This window comes from Magnolia sinica, chromosome 1 (assembly GCF_029962835.1).
Source record: "Magnolia sinica isolate HGM2019 chromosome 1, MsV1, whole genome shotgun sequence".
NCBI classification, from domain to species: domain Eukaryota; kingdom Viridiplantae; phylum Streptophyta; class Magnoliopsida; order Magnoliales; family Magnoliaceae; genus Magnolia; species Magnolia sinica.
In genome coordinates this window covers 124,725,017-124,744,632 of record NC_080573.1, presented here as the reverse complement: position 1 = coordinate 124,744,632, position 19,616 = coordinate 124,725,017, and the positions used below count along the sequence as shown (strand labels likewise).

At 39.7% G+C, this 19,616-nt stretch overlaps 1 protein-coding gene across 3 annotated transcripts in view; it reads right to left on the bottom strand.

Moving 5' to 3' along the window:
* Positions 1–2,900: 2,900 nt before the first annotated feature.
* LOC131256921 (transcription factor MYB3R-1-like) overlaps positions 2,901–19,616 on the bottom strand; it is a 76,881-nt gene continuing 60,165 nt past the window's right edge. For 2 of the 3 annotated variants that reach the window (XM_058258034.1, XM_058258027.1), the window contains exons 10-12: positions 15,445–15,562; positions 12,926–13,168; positions 2,901–3,698 (exon numbers count right to left, since the gene is read on the bottom strand). In XM_058258034.1, the coding sequence (XP_058114017.1) occupies positions 3,555–3,698; positions 12,926–13,168; positions 15,445–15,562 (505 nt within the window). In that variant the 3' untranslated portion in view covers positions 2,901–3,554. Of the gene's footprint in view, positions 3,699–12,925; positions 13,169–15,444; positions 15,563–19,616 lie in introns of those variants that run through there. The other variant, XM_058258040.1, reaches the window with a different exon arrangement.

Here is a 19,616-nt window from a genome sequence, read left to right as displayed (position 1 = left end):
GCTTTTGGGCCATGGCTAATCTGAGAGGTGGTCCACTAATTGAATGGCCTGGATTGTTCATTGGAGCACTGAAATCAATCATTTGTAGGGTCCATTCCATTTACTAAATATTACTCTGCACAATAATTTTTTTATCACAAATAGAAATAAATGATCATCTAGTGTTCGCAAAAGCATCAATAAGTTGTAATGCTCCTCGTTTCATTAGGACACTAGAACAATCCAGTCAATCGATTTGAACCGTCCATTAGGTGCATGCAATTCATGGGCCACCACTAAAACCACATCAACCAAGATCACGTATGGGGAACTAGTACCAATCAATAATTTGAACCGTCCATGTGTTGGGCCTTATTATGGATCTCTTGCGGTTCCAAAAAAATCAATTCCATCACATACCAAGCATCCCATCCATGGCTTGGAAAATGAATGGCTATAAACAAGGCCACCTTACATATGTATTCAATACTCCAATTCACGTGATTTTTACTTACGAGCACGTGAAATATGTGACGTTCATAATGGACGGTCCGGATTGATCAATCGAACTGTCCAAGTGCCTTGATGCAACTAAAACACCACAACTTATAATACTCCGGAAATTATTGGAATTTTGGCTTAGTACACGGTTCTGTGGTTGACATTCTCATTGTAGTTATAATTAAGAACGTGGGAGATCGTTGGTTTGTTGGTGCCCACCTACGATTGGGTGACACGTGTCTAAAGATTTCGGTAGCAATTCCTCTCTACCACCATCAATTCCCAGCGTTAGTTTAGAAAAGGAGCCAAAATTAGGGTTGATTCCCAGAATACCCCTGAAATTTTGGTGCAGAAGCATAGATTTCTAAGGAAAAAATTAGCACCGTAGACTGCTTACCTTCTATGTGTTTTTTTTTCCTGAACGGCCGATAAATTATGTTACAAAAGTCAATTTTAATTTTTCAGACATGGATAGAGGGTTTTAGATCAAAAAAACTACTAATTTTCAAATAAAATTAGCTGAAAAAGTAGAAGTATTTTCATCTTTATTGGTTAGTCCATACAGTAAAAAATTACCCGCTTCCAAGCTACCCTTAAAATATTTTGCGAAACGATAAGCTGCATCGAAACTATCTAGTCATTCAACCCAGTTTTCCTGCTAAAATGCTACTTTCGTAGGAATCCGCACCATGAAAATGGTATGCCCCACCATGTGGATCACCGTTTACAAAAACAGACGGTTCCATTTATCTGGTAGACCATTTCTGTACCTTGTGTCAGACCGTCGGTTTTCCATTGATTCCAACATTGTGGCCCAATTGATGAATGAACTCGCCTGATTTCTGTGCCAGGTGATTTTTCACGGAGAGAACTATCGTTGGCATGGTACGGATGTCTTACATAGATGGTTTGTTGGCCAGAAATACCCTGTAAGATTACAAGTTCCCGTGCTTGCCGCTTGATCACAGTTCTCGGTTGTTTTTAGCCTATTCGTGGTGGCACACGTATGAGATCCGGACCATTCATCTGTTCACCCCATCTTGAATGGGTCATATAACAAAAATCACACGTCTGATGGTTACCTATGAGGCTCTTGCCATTTCAGGGTCAACCATTAGTTGACTTTCGTAAATCTCTACCGTAGCAGATCCTTCCATTAGTTGTCGATAGAATCAGAATCATCCAATAGTGTGGTTTTTTTGGTACTGTCCATCCATGGTCGGGCCACCCAGAAAAATGAACGATCCAGATCCTGTAAAAGGAACAGAACATGATATTGTTAACGGTTTGGATATTCAAACCTCAAAGAACCGTACAAAATGTTGAGGAGATTTAAAATAATTTCAGTAATGGTGGTGGCCAACGGCTCTTTTCTTTCTACTCAGTTTCACGGAAAGCTTCGAGAGTGGAAGAAATTGCAATAGTCCCTGTAACATAAATCAAATTGAAAAGAACAAGGTCTGCTACACCCACAAGCATCACTACGGGTGACAATGTGGCAGACTGGAGCAAGATCATAGCCGTCCATCAGATGTTCTGGCCCAAAATACAAAAATCAGGTTGTTCCATCCTTCAAGTGGAACAACCATTCCTTTGTTTGATAAACTGTCTGACTTGAAGTGGAGTGGCCTGATCTTGGGACAAAGGCATCTTCAAGTGGAACAACCATTCCTTTGTTTGATAAACTGTCTGACTTGAAGTGGAGTGGCCTGATCTTGGGACAAAGGCATCTTCACAGTGGGATCCACCTGATGGATGGCTAGGCATCCAGTCGACTCGAGTTTTCGAGTTTTCAAACTATGATGTGGTGGCCTGTGGGCTGCCATGTTCACTGCAAAAATGCTCAAGATTTCTGATTTTTCCCAGAAAAGGCCTGGGCTTTTTTGAAGTCCTAAAACAATCTTTTTTGGGTGGATCAAAACTCCCTATATCTTTCTTTCTTTCTTTCTTCTGTTTTTTCCCCCATGAGCAAGTTAAGTCAAGCTATGGGTGTGTGTGACACATCCAACCTGTCCAGCAGGTGGACCCTACTGTGATGATAGATGCTTAGGCTAATCAAGTTATTAGGTAGGCCACGCCATAGAAAACAACGTACACCACCCAAAATCGCACAGCTTACAAATGATTGGATCCGCTTGAGTATGGTTCATCTGATCATGATGGGGCCACACATGTTGGGAAGTTTGGATGTCATACACAATGTGTGCAGAAAGTTGGAAAAAAAAATTCAAAATAGAAAAAAAGACATGGGGAATTTTGGTTATGCCACCCTTAAAAAGGACCATTTTAGAAATTTTCAGGTTTGGTAAATCAGAAATCTTGAGGTCTTTTTCTCATTTTGCCGACAATTGCACTGACCGGAAAACCAAAATGAACCAGAAGAATGCATTCATACTAAAAAAAAAAGGGGGGAATGGTGAAATACAAATACAAATGATACTCAAGTGACAATATATATTACATTAAAAAAGATAATCATCAATCTGGGACTTAAAAGGTATGATTAAACATGACACGTGTATGTATATTTATATACATATTATGCAAAACGCAGTTAACCATGGGACCTGCTAACATCAACCTATGGCCCCGGTTAACCATAAGAGCCAGCTAACAGCAAACCTATGTAGACTTGGCTAACAGCAACCTTGACAAGCTATCTGTGCCAGGTTAACAATCACAACCTGCTAATTGCAAGCACTGAACCTGATGGGAAGAGGACTCAGGAAGCATTGTTGTAGAGCACTGGGATGAATAACATGGCCCACTGATAGAAATGCAAAATGAGGATTGACCCAATAATCTGCAGGGGATATGTGAAGCTTTACACTGGTGGGCAGGTGATATCGATGGATAGAATGTGTTGATGATGACATGCCAACAGCAACCCTCATTGGATGGGAAGAGATGGGAAGCTAACTGTAGTAGAGTGTTGACTGTAGCACCAGCTAATTGCAACCTCTGATTGGGAGAGAGGCTCAAGGAAGCTTACTTTGGTGGTTTGGCCATTACCAATCAACAGCCTGGAAATCTCAGCCTTCCTACCGATGCAGTGGGATAACCAATACAAATTGCTAACGGCAGCCTTTCATCAGATAGGAAGAGGGGCTTGTGAAGCTTATTGTAGTCCCAACCCCAGCTGTCTTCCTGTTTTCTGTGCCTTTGCCTGGTGAGCTGCAACCGCTGAAATCAAGAATGCGTTGCTCTGTCTGGAAAGGCTTCAAAAAGAGAAACGACATCCAGTGAGTGAGATTTGAGTGAGATTTTCCATCAAGGGATAATCTAAAAAGGACGGTGTGTTAAACAATGAATTTTTGGTGGCTTGATTACATAACCATGTGATTTTCTTGCTTTCTTTCTTTATTCTTTCTTTCATGTCTTGAAATACAGTTTATTCATAAACTATAAAAGCACACCCTATTCAACTTGGACATGGAGATGTATTGATGTCAAACAGGGATACTTTATAAATTATACATATATATTTACACACACACACACACACACACACACACCCATTCAACTTGGACATGGAGATGTATTGATGTCAAACAGGGATACTTTATAAATTATACATATATATTTACACACACACACACACACACACACACACCCATTCAACTTGGACATGGAGATGTATTGATGTCAAACAGGGATACTTTATAAATTATACATATATATTTACACACACGCGCGCGCGCGCGCACACACACACTCTTCCCCAAAGCTTTTAAATGACACATGGGATGCCCAATCATGGATTTGAACCTTTCATTCATTCAAACGATTAGGAGAAAGCCATGGTGCAAAAATCATGCTAATTGGATGATCCTAAACACCCAATCGATAGCACGAAAAATGGACAGTCGAGATTGAGTGGAGAAACAAAATAGGTCTAATCATCATCTGGAAACATCTATTTTGATAGATCCCACTTTATGTTGTTTATGATTCCAAAGTAGCACTTTGTTTTTATGATTCTAACCACGTGATTTGTGGCCTGTAAACAATAGACAGTTGTAACAAATTTGTCCCATTCAAAGGGCTTTGATTATCCGATCAGGCACAATTCTTGCACCATGGCTTGCTCCTTATGGTACCACTGAATGAACTGTTCAGATTGATGATTGCGCATCCCACATGTCCTTTAAAAGTTTTGGGGACGTTAGCAAAACCAGGTATATGTTTCTTTTAGGAAATTGTTTGTAAATAGCTTTCATAAGAACTCGTTCCATGCAATTTGTGCATGGCATAGAACCCATCCATCAGATGCGTCACATCATGCCCTACGGCCCAAAAATCAGCCTGATCCAAAAATCAGGTGGGCCATAACAAAGGAACAAGATGCACAGGGACACCAAGTGGACCATAACAAAGGGAGCAAGGTGCACAGGGACTCCAGGTGGGCCATAGCAAAGGGAACAAAGAGCACGAGGACACCCAATCTTGCTTATCACTAGGCCCCACCTTAGTTGCCAAGTAGCTTTGATTTTTTGCCTAACCCTTCACAGAAGTCCAATGAAGGTTCTTTATGGCTTGGATTGCATATATGCAACACGATGAGCACCCACGCAAGTCAATGGTGTGAGTCCAGTTCCAAATTGTTTCCCTTCATGTCGCCCATCTAAGTTTTAGATTGGGCTGATTTTTTGCCTTAGGGGTTTTCATGAGGCATGAGTGAGTTGGATGTCGTGCATACATCATGTGCAATGAGTTCTCACAAGTTCTCACGGAAGATGTTTGTGGACCAGTTCGTAGGAGACCACACACACACACACACACAGAAGCAGAGTCCTCTATTGTTCCAAATTGGGAGCTTCCCTGTTTAGAACTTTGAAGAATTTTTTTTTTAAGATGATGATATTTTATTGAAGAAAGAATAACAAGAAACTTGGGCGAATTACAATGAAGAAACCCAATATATAGGGGAAAGATTACAATCTGCTAGGGATTCTAAACGTGAGGCCCACCCCCATGACATCCAACTTAGCCGCATCGATTATTCCTTTTCCCCCCATAGAGCCCGAAGACCCGCCAATGGATCTAGCCTCCAAACCACCTTTCCTTTTTTCCCTACTTCGTCCCCATGCCATGGTAGAAGGAAGCCTTCAATAGATCTCAACATCACCCACAACACTCTAAGGGCATGTTTGGATGGTTGGAATCCCATGTATTGTAACATATTAATACACTGTGCGAGAGGAATTGGAGCACAGACTGTATCATCTTCACCATGCGAGAGGAATTGGAGCACATGGTCACTCATACAAATCAACAAGAGGAATAGGCTGGCATATGAGAAGTTGCAGAAGCTCGTTTACTACCACTACAATATGAAGTTAAGAGAGAGGCAATTGCGGGCAAATCGAGGGATGGAGGAAAATCTGGACCCACTCGACTTGTTGTCTATAGGTACCTTGGCATAGATAGGTGGCGATGATGAGGACCCACTTTATGAGTGGGTCGAATCAGCTAATTTAGATGATGTAGAGGGAGGCCCTGCTCCACAGGTAGCAAAGGGAATCACGTCTCTTGGTATCGATGTCGATCATGTAATAAACTAACAGAGGGCAGATACAGACTCCTTTGATCCTTTAGTGAGGAGTTTGGCACATTCCAATGAGGGTGAGGAAGTATCTTCACAGCTCCCTCCCCATCAAGTCGTAGTAAGTGATAATGATGAGACTCAACCCCCACTCGACACTGGTTGTGGGGATGACGACGACGATAGCAGTGATGAGGGAGGGGATGGAGACATCGGCATTGATGTAGGTGGTACTAGTGAGGGTGAAGGTGGCAGTGGTGGGGGTATACAACAGGTTAGAGCCAGCGACCCGTTGGCTAGTTCATTGAAGAGTAATACTTTGACCATGCCACTTAAGATGATGACCATGGATCCCGTCCACCATGCAGGGTGAGAGCATCAGAGCCCACATACATTTTCAAGCGTCTTTCGAAGAAGAAAGGCGGACGCGCCGCGGCTGATGCTCTTGCATGTAACTTGTCATCTATAGACATCAATTCAGAGAAGGGGAGCTCCACTTTCGTCCCACCTTATGCACATAGGGGTTATCACGGGTATGGGCACGATAGCTCAAAATTCAGTCGCACTCGTCTACCCATAGATATAGGCAACTGACAGATAGTTCTTCAAGTCATGACCCTTTGACAGGAAGATATTTGGGGTACCCGTATGACTGACAGAGCAATACTATCAGAGAGTCGGGGTTGTACTTGATTTGTTCCCTCAGGACCCTACTCAGCAAATGCTGTCGATGTATGTTACATAGTACCCACATCTGAGAGTACTCATATAGTTCGGGGAGGATGACTATCAGAGGTACATAAGGGAGTTCCACAACTGGTATGAGTAGATGATGACCTGGGAACAGTACTGCCAACATATTGGGCAACAGTACCACGCCCAACTGCAACAGGATCCGGATGATGACTACGAGCCTCCTCGTCACTCCATGTGGGGACGAAATACGGCTGGAAAGGTGTACTTTTTTAAATCATTTACTTTTACATGCCTTAATCATTGTAAGCTAATTGCATCTATATCATATAAACACATTTTGGTTACTGTTGGAGTGATTTCTTATGCCAGCACATGCTTTTTGGACCCCATTAAATGAAAACTTATTATTTAATGCATACTTTTTGCAATTTTTTTCATTTCTAAATATACAAATATGTATTTTTAGGCATGTCCTGAAGTTTCACTGAAAAATTCCACCGTTCTCCCCATGCTTCTCCATTTTTCCCCACATTTCCAGTTATCGGCGATAACAATATTATATATTTATCTCCGGCTAGCGAAACTTGTAGCGACATCGACAACTTGAACACTACTCCAGCCCATACTTGGTCATTCTCACTACTAATCTTCTCACGTGAAACCACAACCATGCAGTAAGGACATAGCAAGATTTGCCTCCTCTATCCATCTGCACGAGGGCAAACCCTCGAATGAATACCAACCCCCTAATATGAGGGATCACGACCTCCTTTACCCCTCCTGCTCTCTTGAAAACTCTCCGAGAATTCGGTTCTGACCACTCCTCTAGGAAGCTACATACATTGCAAGAAGCTCCACCATCTGCACGAGGGCAAACCCTCGAATGATTACCGACCCCCTAATATGAGGGATCACGACCTCCTTTACCCCTCCTGCTCTCATGAAAACTCTCTGAGAATTCGGCTCTGACCACTCCTCTAGGAAGCTACATACATTACAAGCTCCACCAACTGTCCCAACCTTCTACCCCTCTAATGGCCTTTAAAGATTTCCTCCTTCAACTGACCAGAGCCAATCCACCAAGCATTTCTTTGACCACATCGATAGAAACACCCCCCAAATGATTGTGGACCCCCTAATTCTATGAATGACAACCTCCTTTACCCCTCCTGCTCTTCTGAATACTCTTTCAAAAATTCGACTCTGACTACCTCCCCCCCCCCCTAATGATCTTCGAAGATTTCCTCCTTCAATTGACCAATGACAATCCACCAAGCATTTCTTTTACCACATCGCTAGACACTACTACTCTGGGAAGCTACATGCATTGCAAAAAGCTCCACCAGCGATCCCAACCTTCAACCCTTCTACTAACCTTTGAAGATTTCCTTATCAGGGCAACCAGAGGCAAACCACCAAGCATTTCTTTGACATTAACCACCTCGTTAGACCCCCCTCCAATTCGAGGGATGACGACCTTCTTTACAACTCCTACCCTTCTAAACACTCTTCGAAAATTCAGCTCTGACCACTCTTATGGGAAGCTACATGCATTGTAGGAAGCTCCACCAGTGGTCCCGACCTTCTACTCATCTACAGACTTTTTAAGATATTCTTATTTGGGCAATCAGAGACAATCCACCAAGCACTTCCTCAACGCCTTTATCGACCATCTCACTAGAACCCCCCCCAAATTCGAGCGATGGCGACCTTCTTTACCCTTACTCTTCGAAAAATCAGCTCTAACCACTCTTCTGGGAAGCTACATGTATTGCAGGAAGCTCCACCAGTGGTCCCGACCTTCTACCCATCTACTGACCTTTTAAGATGTTCTTATTCGGGCAATCAAAGACACTCCACCAAGCATTTCCTCGACTCCTTCATTGACCAGTGTGTACGAACAAGCTAACCCCCAAAAAATAATAATAATAATAAAAACAAATAAATAAATAAAATAAAATAAAATTGAGGGATGACGACCTTCTTTACCCCTCCTACTCTTCGAAAACTCAACTCCGACAACTCTTCTGGGAAGCTACATGCATTGCAGGAAGCTCCACCAACGATCTCGACCTTCTACCCCTCTACTAACTTTTGAAGATTTCCTTATCAGGGCAACCAGAGGCAATCCACCTAGCATTTCTTTGACACCTTCATTGACCACCTCGCTAGACCCCTCTACTAACCTTTGAAGATTTCCTTATCAGGGCAACCAGAGGCAATCCACCATGCATTTCTTTGACACCTTCATCGAACACCTCCGCAATCCACCAAATTTGAGGGATGACGACCTTCTTTACCCCTCGTTCTCTTTGAAAATTCAGCTCTAACTACTTTTTTGAGAAGCTACATGCATTGCAGGAAGCTCCACTAGCGGTCCCGACCTTCAACCCCTCTACTAACCTTTGAAGATTTCCTTATTTGGGCAAGCAGAGGCAAGCATTTCTTCAACACCTTCATCGGCCACCTCACTAGATCCCCCCCAGCACACACACACAATGACCTCTTTTGCCGACTAGAGCCAATCCACCAAGCATTTTTTCGACGCCTCCCTCGACCACCTCGCTAGACAAACCTTTGAAGATTTCCTCTTGAGCCAACCAGAGCCAATCCACCAAGCATTTCTTTGACCACATCGCTGACGGATATGACTGCCTCCCCAAAAAAAAAAAAATAAAAAAAAAAAAAATAATAATAATAATAATAATAATAATAAAAATAATAATAATAATAATAATTAAAAAATAAAATTGAGGGATGACGACCTTCTTTACCCCTCCTACTCTTCGAAAACTCAACTCCGACAACACTTCTAGGAAGCTACATGCATTGCAGGAAGCTCCACCGGTGATCTCGACCTTTTACCCCTCTACTAACCTTTGAAGATTTCCTTATCAAGGCAACCAGAGGCAATCCACCAAGCATTTCTTTGACACCTTCATTAACCACCTCGCTAGACCCCTCTACTAACCTTTAAAGATTTCCTTATCAGGGCAACCAGAGGCAATCTACTAAGCATTTCTTTGACACCTTCATCGACCACCTCCGCAATCCACTGAATTTGAGGGATGACGACCTTCTTTACCCCTCATACTCTTTGAAAATTTAGCTCTGACTACTCTTCTGAGAAGCTACATGCACTACAGGAAGCTCCACTAGCGGTCTCAACCTTTAACCCCTCTACTAACCTTTGAAGATTTCCTTATTCAGGCAAGTAGAGGCAAACATTTCTTCGACACCTTCATCGACCACCTCACTAGATCCCCCCCCCCCCCCACACACACACACAATGACCTCTTTTGCCGACTAGAGCTAATCCACCAAGCATTTTTTTGACGCCTTCCTCAACTACCTCGCTAGACAAACCTTTAAAGATTTCCTCCTTTGTCGACCAGAGCCAATCCACCAAGTATTTCTTTGACTCCTTACTCGACCACCTACTAATCCACCAAGCATTTTTTCGACGCCTTCCTCGACCACCTCACTAGACAAACCTTTGAAGATTTCCTCCTTCGTCGACCAGAGCCAATCCACCAAGCATTTCTTCGACGCCTTCCTCGACCACCTCGCTAGACAAACCTTTGAAGATTTCCTCCTTTGTCGACCAGAGCCAATCCACCAAGCATTTCTTCGACTCCTTGCTAGACCACCTCCCCCAAAATGGCTTTTGAAGATTTCCACCAAGCATTTTTTCGACGCCTTCCTCGACCACCTCACTAGACAAACCTTTGAAGATTTCCTCCTTTGTCGACCAAAGCCAATCCACCAAGCATTTCTTCGACTCCTTACTTGACCACCTTCCCCCAAAATGGCTTTTGAAGATTTCCTCCTTTGCCCACCAAAGCCAATCCACCAAGCATTTCTTCGACGCCTTCTTTGACCACCTCGCTAGACACCTACTACCCCCCACCCCCTTGATTGCCAACCTCCTTTACCCCTCTTGCTCTTTTGAATACTCTTCGAAAATTCGGTTGCTACCACTCCTCTGGGAAGCTACATGCATTGCAGGAAGCTCCATCGGCGATCTTGACCTTCTACCCCTTTACTGACCTTTGAAGATTTCCACCTTCGGCTGACCAGGGCCAATCCACCGAGCATTTCTTCGACGTCTTCCTTGACCACCTAGCAAAACAACATTTTCTATGCTCCAAATTCTAAAAGATGAAAGGGGATTTTCTACCTACATAAAGGAAAGATTCACAAATTGGAATCCTAGTTAGGAGCCCAAGAAGTGGCATTTTTTGAACGATGAAAGGTAAATCTTAACAGTCTCTAAGAGACTTAGTTTTTGCCTTATTAGAAAGTGCAACCATGATTTTCCCGTGGCAGTCATTAGTTTTACCATGTCGAGCACCTAGTGCAACTGATTTGGTGTAGCCAGTGCTTTAAATAGCTATGCTATGTAGCGTAGCTTAGCCTTAACACCGCGTAGCTAATGAAATTAGCTTAAGTCGCATGTAGCCTATGCTACATGATAATTTACATACACTACACGCTACATAGCTCACATTATGAGTTCGCTACAACATTCAAATCAATCAATGCTTTCAATGATTTGTTACATTTTTCTATTTTCAAGTAAAATTAGTTAATCTTTCCAATGCTTTTGGTAAAAAAAAAAATATAAGTAACTGTATTAAATCAGTTTCATTGCTCTTTCTTTGCCTTTATACTTAATCATTGTCCTTTCCTATTACTTTAGGTTATGTTTGGTTGCACCAAATGTCATGAAAATTTAGTTAAATTTCACTTTTAATCAGTCTAACGTGGAGCAAAAATGATGAAATTAGTGAAACAAAGCGCAACCTTGATTAAGAATCTAGAAGTAGTGGTGTACCTTACGCCGCACACTTTAGAAAGGTGAATGCTATGCTACACACTATTTGCTATTTAAAACACTGTGTGCAGCTTCTATGAGTACATGTAAGCAGCCAAAGTCTACCGGAGCATGATCACATTAATATTCAGAAACAGCTTGATTGACTAAGGATTTCCCCAAATCAACTCTATGTGGATGACCTGGACTGCTACAGTCCTCTACAATTGACACATGCATGCATGCAAGGAGTATGCACAGGCACAAACATATACATATGCATGTGTAAAGGAATTATAATACCCTCAACAAGAGGCTTTGCATGATATACTCTGTTTTTCAGTTCTTAAGAAGTGGCCCACGGTTCCGTAATCCAGAACATCAGTCTCATTGGATGGACTATTCTGTGAAAACCTCCTCGTCATGACAATCTGAACCCTTCTATTTGTCACCTACAGGAATAGAGAAACACAGCAGCAGTCCATGTTCAACTGAATCCAATCAGGGACATTTTCATAGCCATTCACGGTGGTACTAAACCAACCAATGGTCTGGATCACAAACCACGGAATCCACTTATCTGAATTGACACAACCAATGTGTGCTATACAAACCATCATCCTATAATTCCTCATTTGTATGTGCACGCTGATCTGAGTATAACCAATGTTGTCAATCGCATATGCCATGGCATTTTTTTAAAATAATAAAAAAAGGAAAAAAGGCAAAAAAAAATGAAAAAATTCTAAAAAATAGGAAAAACTTGAGTAATTAGTACACATTATTGGATTGGGTTATTTTACTTATTTCATTATATTTTGAGTGTTTCATTAAGTTATATATTTAATTACTTATATTATATTATATAAAATTTAACAAAACAATCAACAAGCTACATTAAAAGAGAATTAATTATTAAAAACTTCAAACAAAGAAATTTTACTGATAAATGGATAACTTGAAACAACTTACAAGTTATAACTTACAACTTAATTTACAAAAAGTAAGCACGACTTACAAAATACAAAAAATAAACATACTTAAAATGATTGTAGAGAGATTAGAGTAAGAGAGGAAGAGGTGAAAGAGAGAGAGAGTAAGAGATTTAGAGCTTTGGAGTAAAGAATAGTGAAAATGGGGGGGGGGGGGGGGGGGGGAATTTGCTTCCACTTTGGCTATTGGGAAATATGTGATCGCATATTGGTCGCATATAAAAGTATGCCACGTCATACTTGCTAGGATCACATATGCCATGATGGCATATGCAATTCGATCCACAATATGCGCATATGCGATCGCATTTGACAACAATGAGTATAACTATGAGAAGTGAGCGAAGGAAATTGCAACTTCAAGTAGGAAAAAAAAAAAGTCCATAGAGATCATACCAAGACACCAGGTGGCAAAGGAATAAGATTTTCCAGTTCATTGTCTGCAAAGTGATTGTTCTCTTCTTGAAAACGTGGGTTGCCAAGTGTTCTTTCATTTTCCTGTGAAGCAGCTATGTCAGATCCACTTGCCAAAACCTCCCGAGCCTCAGCCAATGCAGCAGCACTATGCTCATTTAACTGTCTCATCAGCCCAATAGCATCGTAGGTTCTGTCTCCAGGACTGAACAAATAGCCAATATCCTGCTAGAAATCGTCAGGGAAAGAAAAAAACAAAAAAGAAAAAAAAAAAAAAGAAGGAAAAATATCCTACAAAAAAAAGTTATTGCTTGCACACTTGAATAAGTTTACCAGGGTTTAACTGCGGATATATTCAACAACAACTCAGGAATATCGGAACTTTGATAAATGAGAATGTGAATATCTAATGTGCTTTCTTTTCTTGTTTTCTTGTGTTACAAAAAGACATGAAAGCTTTTCTTCTGGTTTTTTTTTTTTTTTTCCTTTTAAATAGTTGTGTGGGCAAATTCATATGCCAATAAAACTTTTCCAAGAATATCAGAACTTTGAAAAATGAGAATGTGAATATCTAATGTGCTTTTCATTTTTTTTTTTCTTGTGTTACAAAAAGACATGCAAGCTTTTCTTCTGCTTTTTTTTTTTTTTTTTCCTTTTAAATAGTTGCGTGGGCAAATTCATATGCTAATAAGACTTTTCCACTTGCAGATGGCAGGGCTTCTTATGTTGCAATTAAGGACATGTATGATTATGTGGAATCCATGGAAAAGAGAACATTTTACCCTGATTTGAAGTTTTCTGCTATTTGACATGGGAAGACAATGGATTCTGCACGGTAATTATTAACCTATATAGGATTCCACACAGTAATCTGCTATTTCAAAAAAAAAAAAAAAAAAAACAAGTTCTCTGTTGTTTGGTATCAAATGACAATTCTCTCGAACAAGATTTAAGGAGACCATTGTCTAATGAATATAGGATTTCCATTTTCAAATTAAATATACACCTCCTTTTGGAATCCACTGGTGAGTAGTGTTGGAAAAGGTAATGATTACACTAGCATTTTCTTTTCCTTTCTTTCTTTTCTACGCAATCAAACACCATGAAAGAGTTTTTTTTATGGCCATGGAGAAACAAAATTAGAAATGAACTTATTCAAGGGAACTTAGGAGCAGCACGAATAGGCAACAAGATGAGGGAAAGTAGATTTGGATGGTTTGGTCATGTGCAACGGAGACCAAGAACTGCATTGGTTAGGAGTGAGTTCGTACAAGTTGAAGGGTCTAAAAGGGCAAGGGAAATGGCCAAAAGGACATGGGTAGAGATGGTAAGAAAAGACTTGATGACCTATGGTCTAACTGAAGTCACGGCCCTTGATAGACTGGATTGGAAAAGGATTTATGTAGCCGACCCCAATTAGTTGGGATAAGCTTTGATGATGATAACATTGATGATGGAGAAACCAGCTTCATAAAGCTCCCCTGAAATAGGAATTTTTGCTAACTAAATCACTGGGGCAAGGCTATAACCTATTATGTGGGCATATTTTTCAACAAAAGTTCTCTACAAAATTCAAGAAAGCTTCACTAAATTGGTAGTTGCCAAAAGTAAGATTTGTGCGCATATTGTCATGTAAATCTTCAGATTCCGATTGTTGGATACAATGGGACCCATATCATTAATATGCAGGGGTATTAATGCTTCCACCAATGGGAGCCAGGGAACTTCAGTCAACAAGGACTGCCTGCCTCTCCACATATTGTTTGAAACAAAGAAGAATATACACATGCATGAAAACCCAAAGGTGCAGTAACATAAGAAAGCCCACACTGATGTTTCTTTTCTTTTTTCTTTTTTTCTTTTTTTTCTTCTTTTTTTTAATGGTTAAAAGGAATTAGTACCTCCACTCACCATATTAGAGGATTTTTATGATCCTCAAGCTAAGGATATGCACAGTTTCCTCGAGCATTGGATTTGTACATGTGGAGACTAAGTCCTTAGCTCAGCAATCCAGAACATGGGTCGGATGGACCCCAACAAGGATAGAGATTCCCCCCCAAAAAATCCCAATTTGGAATATCTTAGCCATCTCATCTTTGGCCTTTGTTGAATAGGGACCATTTCTGTATTTTCTCCTTAAGTATCGATTTGCAAGACACTGATCAAAGTGTTCGAATGTTTCATCAGAGGAGCTTTTGAGAACCATCCACTGTGGCCCATAATATCCATGATCTAGACTACCGAACCATCGGTCCTATTTGCACACATTCAAGGCTCAAGGACAAAATACATGTTCTCAGCTGGGATCATATACTTCCTCCTCGTTAACACCCTATCAACCATATATGAATTGCTTAAAAGGTGTGGAAATGGCATGTCATATACCCATGCCTACTCATGAATGCAAATATATCTTATAAATTGTAGAGAAAAGGAAGACCAGAGATCGACAAATATATCTCATAAATACAGAGCAATAAACTACTATGAATATGTAATACCTCAAAAGTTATGTCTGTTTCAAATCTTGGTCCTGGAAGAAGAGAGTTCATGAACCAAGGTGACTTCCATGCTGAAGGAGATTCAAACCCTCTTTTGATGCCAGGAGTGTCTGAGAAACTGTCACAAAGCAACCATAAATGAACAACAAATAACCACTCTCATGCACCATTGATATGCAACAGCGGAACACTTATGCAAAGAATGTAAAGGAAAAATGCAAATACAACAACAAGGTTTTGAATATCGGTACCGGCCACAATATCTTCCAGCTTGTTGGCTGATACAAAACAATACAGCACATAATGGTCGAAACTTTTTCCAGAGAAAAAAATAAAAATAAAAATCCCATAAAAGCATTAATAATATTTTTAAAATGGGAGGATCATGATTTTTCATTTTTATTTTTTAGACGTATTTGATGGTGCAACGGGCCATTCTTTGGTAAGAATGTTTGTCGAACTGCGTGTTTAAGTATTAGGTAGCCACAACTCTAAACTTCTAATATGCAATATTCTAGTATCAATACAAAAGATTAAAATTCCACAAATGAATACTGATGACACAAACCACAAGCCACAAGTCCATGGTTTTGAATGTTTGTTACTTATGATACAACATGTATCCTAACCGTATCAGTCACCCCCGTTTCACAATACAGGGGTGAACCTCCATAGGTTTAAAAAGTGGGCCATAACATCCCTGCATCAGCCAGTACAGGGCATATTGACACAGTTAAGTCTGCACAGTATCAGTGCATCAGGGATGCAGCAATAAGGGACTTCTTCTTTTCTCATATTTTCTATTTTTTCCACATCTTTTCTCCCAAAAACTGTAAGAGTTGTTGGAGATCAGATTCAACCATATTGGTGCCTAAAATCAAGATCAAAGGCACAAAGTGGTTTTGGTCTGTTTTAGGGAAAATCGAAAAATTAGTTAAACACCACTTCTTTTATTTTACCTTCTTCCTTTCGTTAGATTTAAACATAATACAGCAATCTACCAAATCATGCTTGATTTGTGTTCAGTTGGAGCCTATTTTACTGATTTTCACAGATAAGGTTCTTAGGAATAATATTGTCTGCTGTTCGTCCAATTAATAATACTGTATGCTGTTCATCCAATCTGTTCTTTTTCCTCAAAATTTGTTGTGATGAAAATTTTCATCAAGCTCAGAAAGAAACATTGGTTAATGAATCCTACAGTTTTCACAAATTATGGGCCATATTTTAGCCATTCAAGTGTTACCCAAATTGGGCCAGAAATATCCATCCGATTTTATTTATTTTTACTAATTATCTTAAAACTTCTTGAGGGAAATTGCTTATTTAGACTAGATATATTCATTAGTGGGATGAATCCACTCTACTACCATACCACCATCCAATATCCTCATTCCCAATCACTTTACTGCCACCGACAACTCCCAACTCCAACTGAACACTCAAAGGCTTCCAACTCCTCTAACTCTTCAAACTCACCTACTAAAATATAAAAATAGAAAGTTAAAATAGCATTTCTTCTAAACAATTTTTTTAAAAAAATGAATGAATAGTGTTGCCCGATTTGGGCACACATAAACAACCCATAAATGGCCCGAAATTTGTGAGATCCATGGGATCCATCCCACAAGTGCATATCTTAAATCTAAATAAACAATTTCCCTCAAGAAATTTTAAGAATTAAAAAAAATAATAAATAAAATAAAATAAAAATAGATAACAAGTGCCAGCTCAATTTAGATATTGTTGAACAATTTGAAAACAACTTAAATTTTGTGAAATCCATGGGATTCATCGCAAAAATGTTTCTTTCTAAGCTAGATGGGCAACTTTCCTCAAGAAATTGAGGGGAAAATTTTGAATTAAGGACAAGAAGGGAAAAACAAGTGATGGTTTACCGATTTTATTTTATTTTTTTCCCCTAAACTGACCAAGACCACTTTGAGCCTTCGATTCGCTCTGAAGTTCCTGCTTTTGATTTTGTTTTTAGGAACCAATGTGTTCAAACCTAATCTCCAACAACTCTTGCTTTATTGGGAAGAAAAGATGTGGAAAATGTGGAAAAATGAAAAAGAAGGCTCGTATAGTTGCATCGCTGATGCACCTAGATGGGTACTCGACCTACAGGCACCCGATAGACCTAACCCAATTTTAATGGGTTTGGGTCCCATCTTTTGGACCTGTAAAGAAATTGGGGAAGGGTTCACGTCTCTACCTTTTTAGACCTAGTTAAAAGTTGGGGCTAGTTAGGTTCAAGTCGGGTCCAAGAGATGGACCAATTAAAGTCGGTCGGGTCAAGTAGGGCTAGTCAAGTCTAGGTCAAGTCCAATTAGATTAATAGTACAATTATATATTTAAAATATATCGATGATTCTGGCAAAAGAAAAAAGAAAAGAATAGAGATTTCGTAACCAACACATGTATAAGAGATCGGTTTACACACCATGCACGTATCAAAGTGACCCGTGCCAATCTAATCCATCCATTGGGTGGGCTTGATCGCATATACTGTATTTGTATATATTGTGTTCCCAAATAAATTATCGAAATGAATGCTCTTATTTGTCCCAAACCCAATTCAAAACCTAGACTCATGGGTACCTGATGAGCACACAAACCCAATCGGATCCGGGTTCAGATCTTCAAGAAGTAGACCCGGATCTTAAAAGCCCTAGACCCGGCAAGATCCAAACCTAGTTAGCTTGGGTACGGGTATGGCTACTATAAGCATGTTTCTGAATGTTGGTATAGGCAGGCGTATCAGTCCGGCGAAAAAAATGGTACAATACGGCATTGTGTTTCAGTATTAGGGTTGCATCGGCCCATATCAATCAAAAAAAATTTAACACAAAAATACAGAAAAATATTAAAAGAATAAGAAAAAGTGAGATATCTAAGAATCTATCTTTTTACGTGTTTTGACCATGTATTCAATTGTGTATTAGACCATTCTTTGATAAGAATATTGTCATGACAGGTTAAACTATTGTAAGGTATGGTGTTGATTTTATTTTATTTTTTGTATAAATTGTTGATATATGTCAGAAATTGATATCATATATTGCTAATAGCCTAATATGATTCAATATTAACTATTGGACTATTAAGTATTAACTACTAGAGGAGTTATTTTAAGCACAAGTTCGATGGTGTCAATTGTCAACTATGTGCTTAATTGGAGAATGTGTAAGTGTAGAAATACTTAGTACTTACCAGTTACCTTAAATTTAATGATCTTTAAAAAATACTTATCTTAATAAAAACTCACCAATCACCTAAAAAAATACTTATCCTCGATTTTCCACAAATCGGGTCCCTAGCTTCGATTTCCTTCAAAAAAAAAAAAAAACCAGTTGATAATCAAATATGGTGTAGATCTGATGGAAAATGCCCCCCAAGCATGAGTTTTGGTTGCATTTGAACAAAGAAAAAAAATATGAAAAATCCAGAAATTCGAGTGAAATTACCCCTATCAGACCAAAAAAAAAAAAAAAACCAAATCTCCTATCAAATCCAGTGTAGATGTAGTATGATTTGATAGAGATCTAGGCTTACAATGATGAATCCAATAGATTTCAATAAGAATAAACAACAAATTTTGATTTCTTAGCTTTTTCGATTTTTTCAAAACCGGCTCCAAGGGCTTCGATTCTTTAATCCATTTGAAACAGGTTGTTTTAATCCTCCAAATTAATGCAAATGTTGTCGAAAATCCCTCTTAGATCGCCTGGTGAAGAGATTTCAAACAAAAGAGAAGAGACAAAGTAGAGAGACATCAGAAAGAGGGGTTATACCTGTATCGGCTTTGACCAATACTGGTTCCAAATATCGGTCCCAATACGGCCCGATGCAGCCGATACTCACTGATACAGGTCAATTTTTTTGTACCAGGCTGATACCGATACAATACGGCCGTATTGGCGATTTCCATATGGATATTTAAGTCTTTGACTATAAGACCCAACCTGTTGATAGCCCTAGATGCACCAATATAGTGCAAGTGAAAGGTGTCGATACACCCATTTTGTGAAACCTACACAAGTTCGCCTTATATTAAGTAATAAGGGTGACCAATACAATTAAGATATACCCAATTTTGGGGACTTTTATACCCGTATCGGCTTTGACCAATACAATTACCAAATATTGGTACCAATATGGCCCGATGCAGC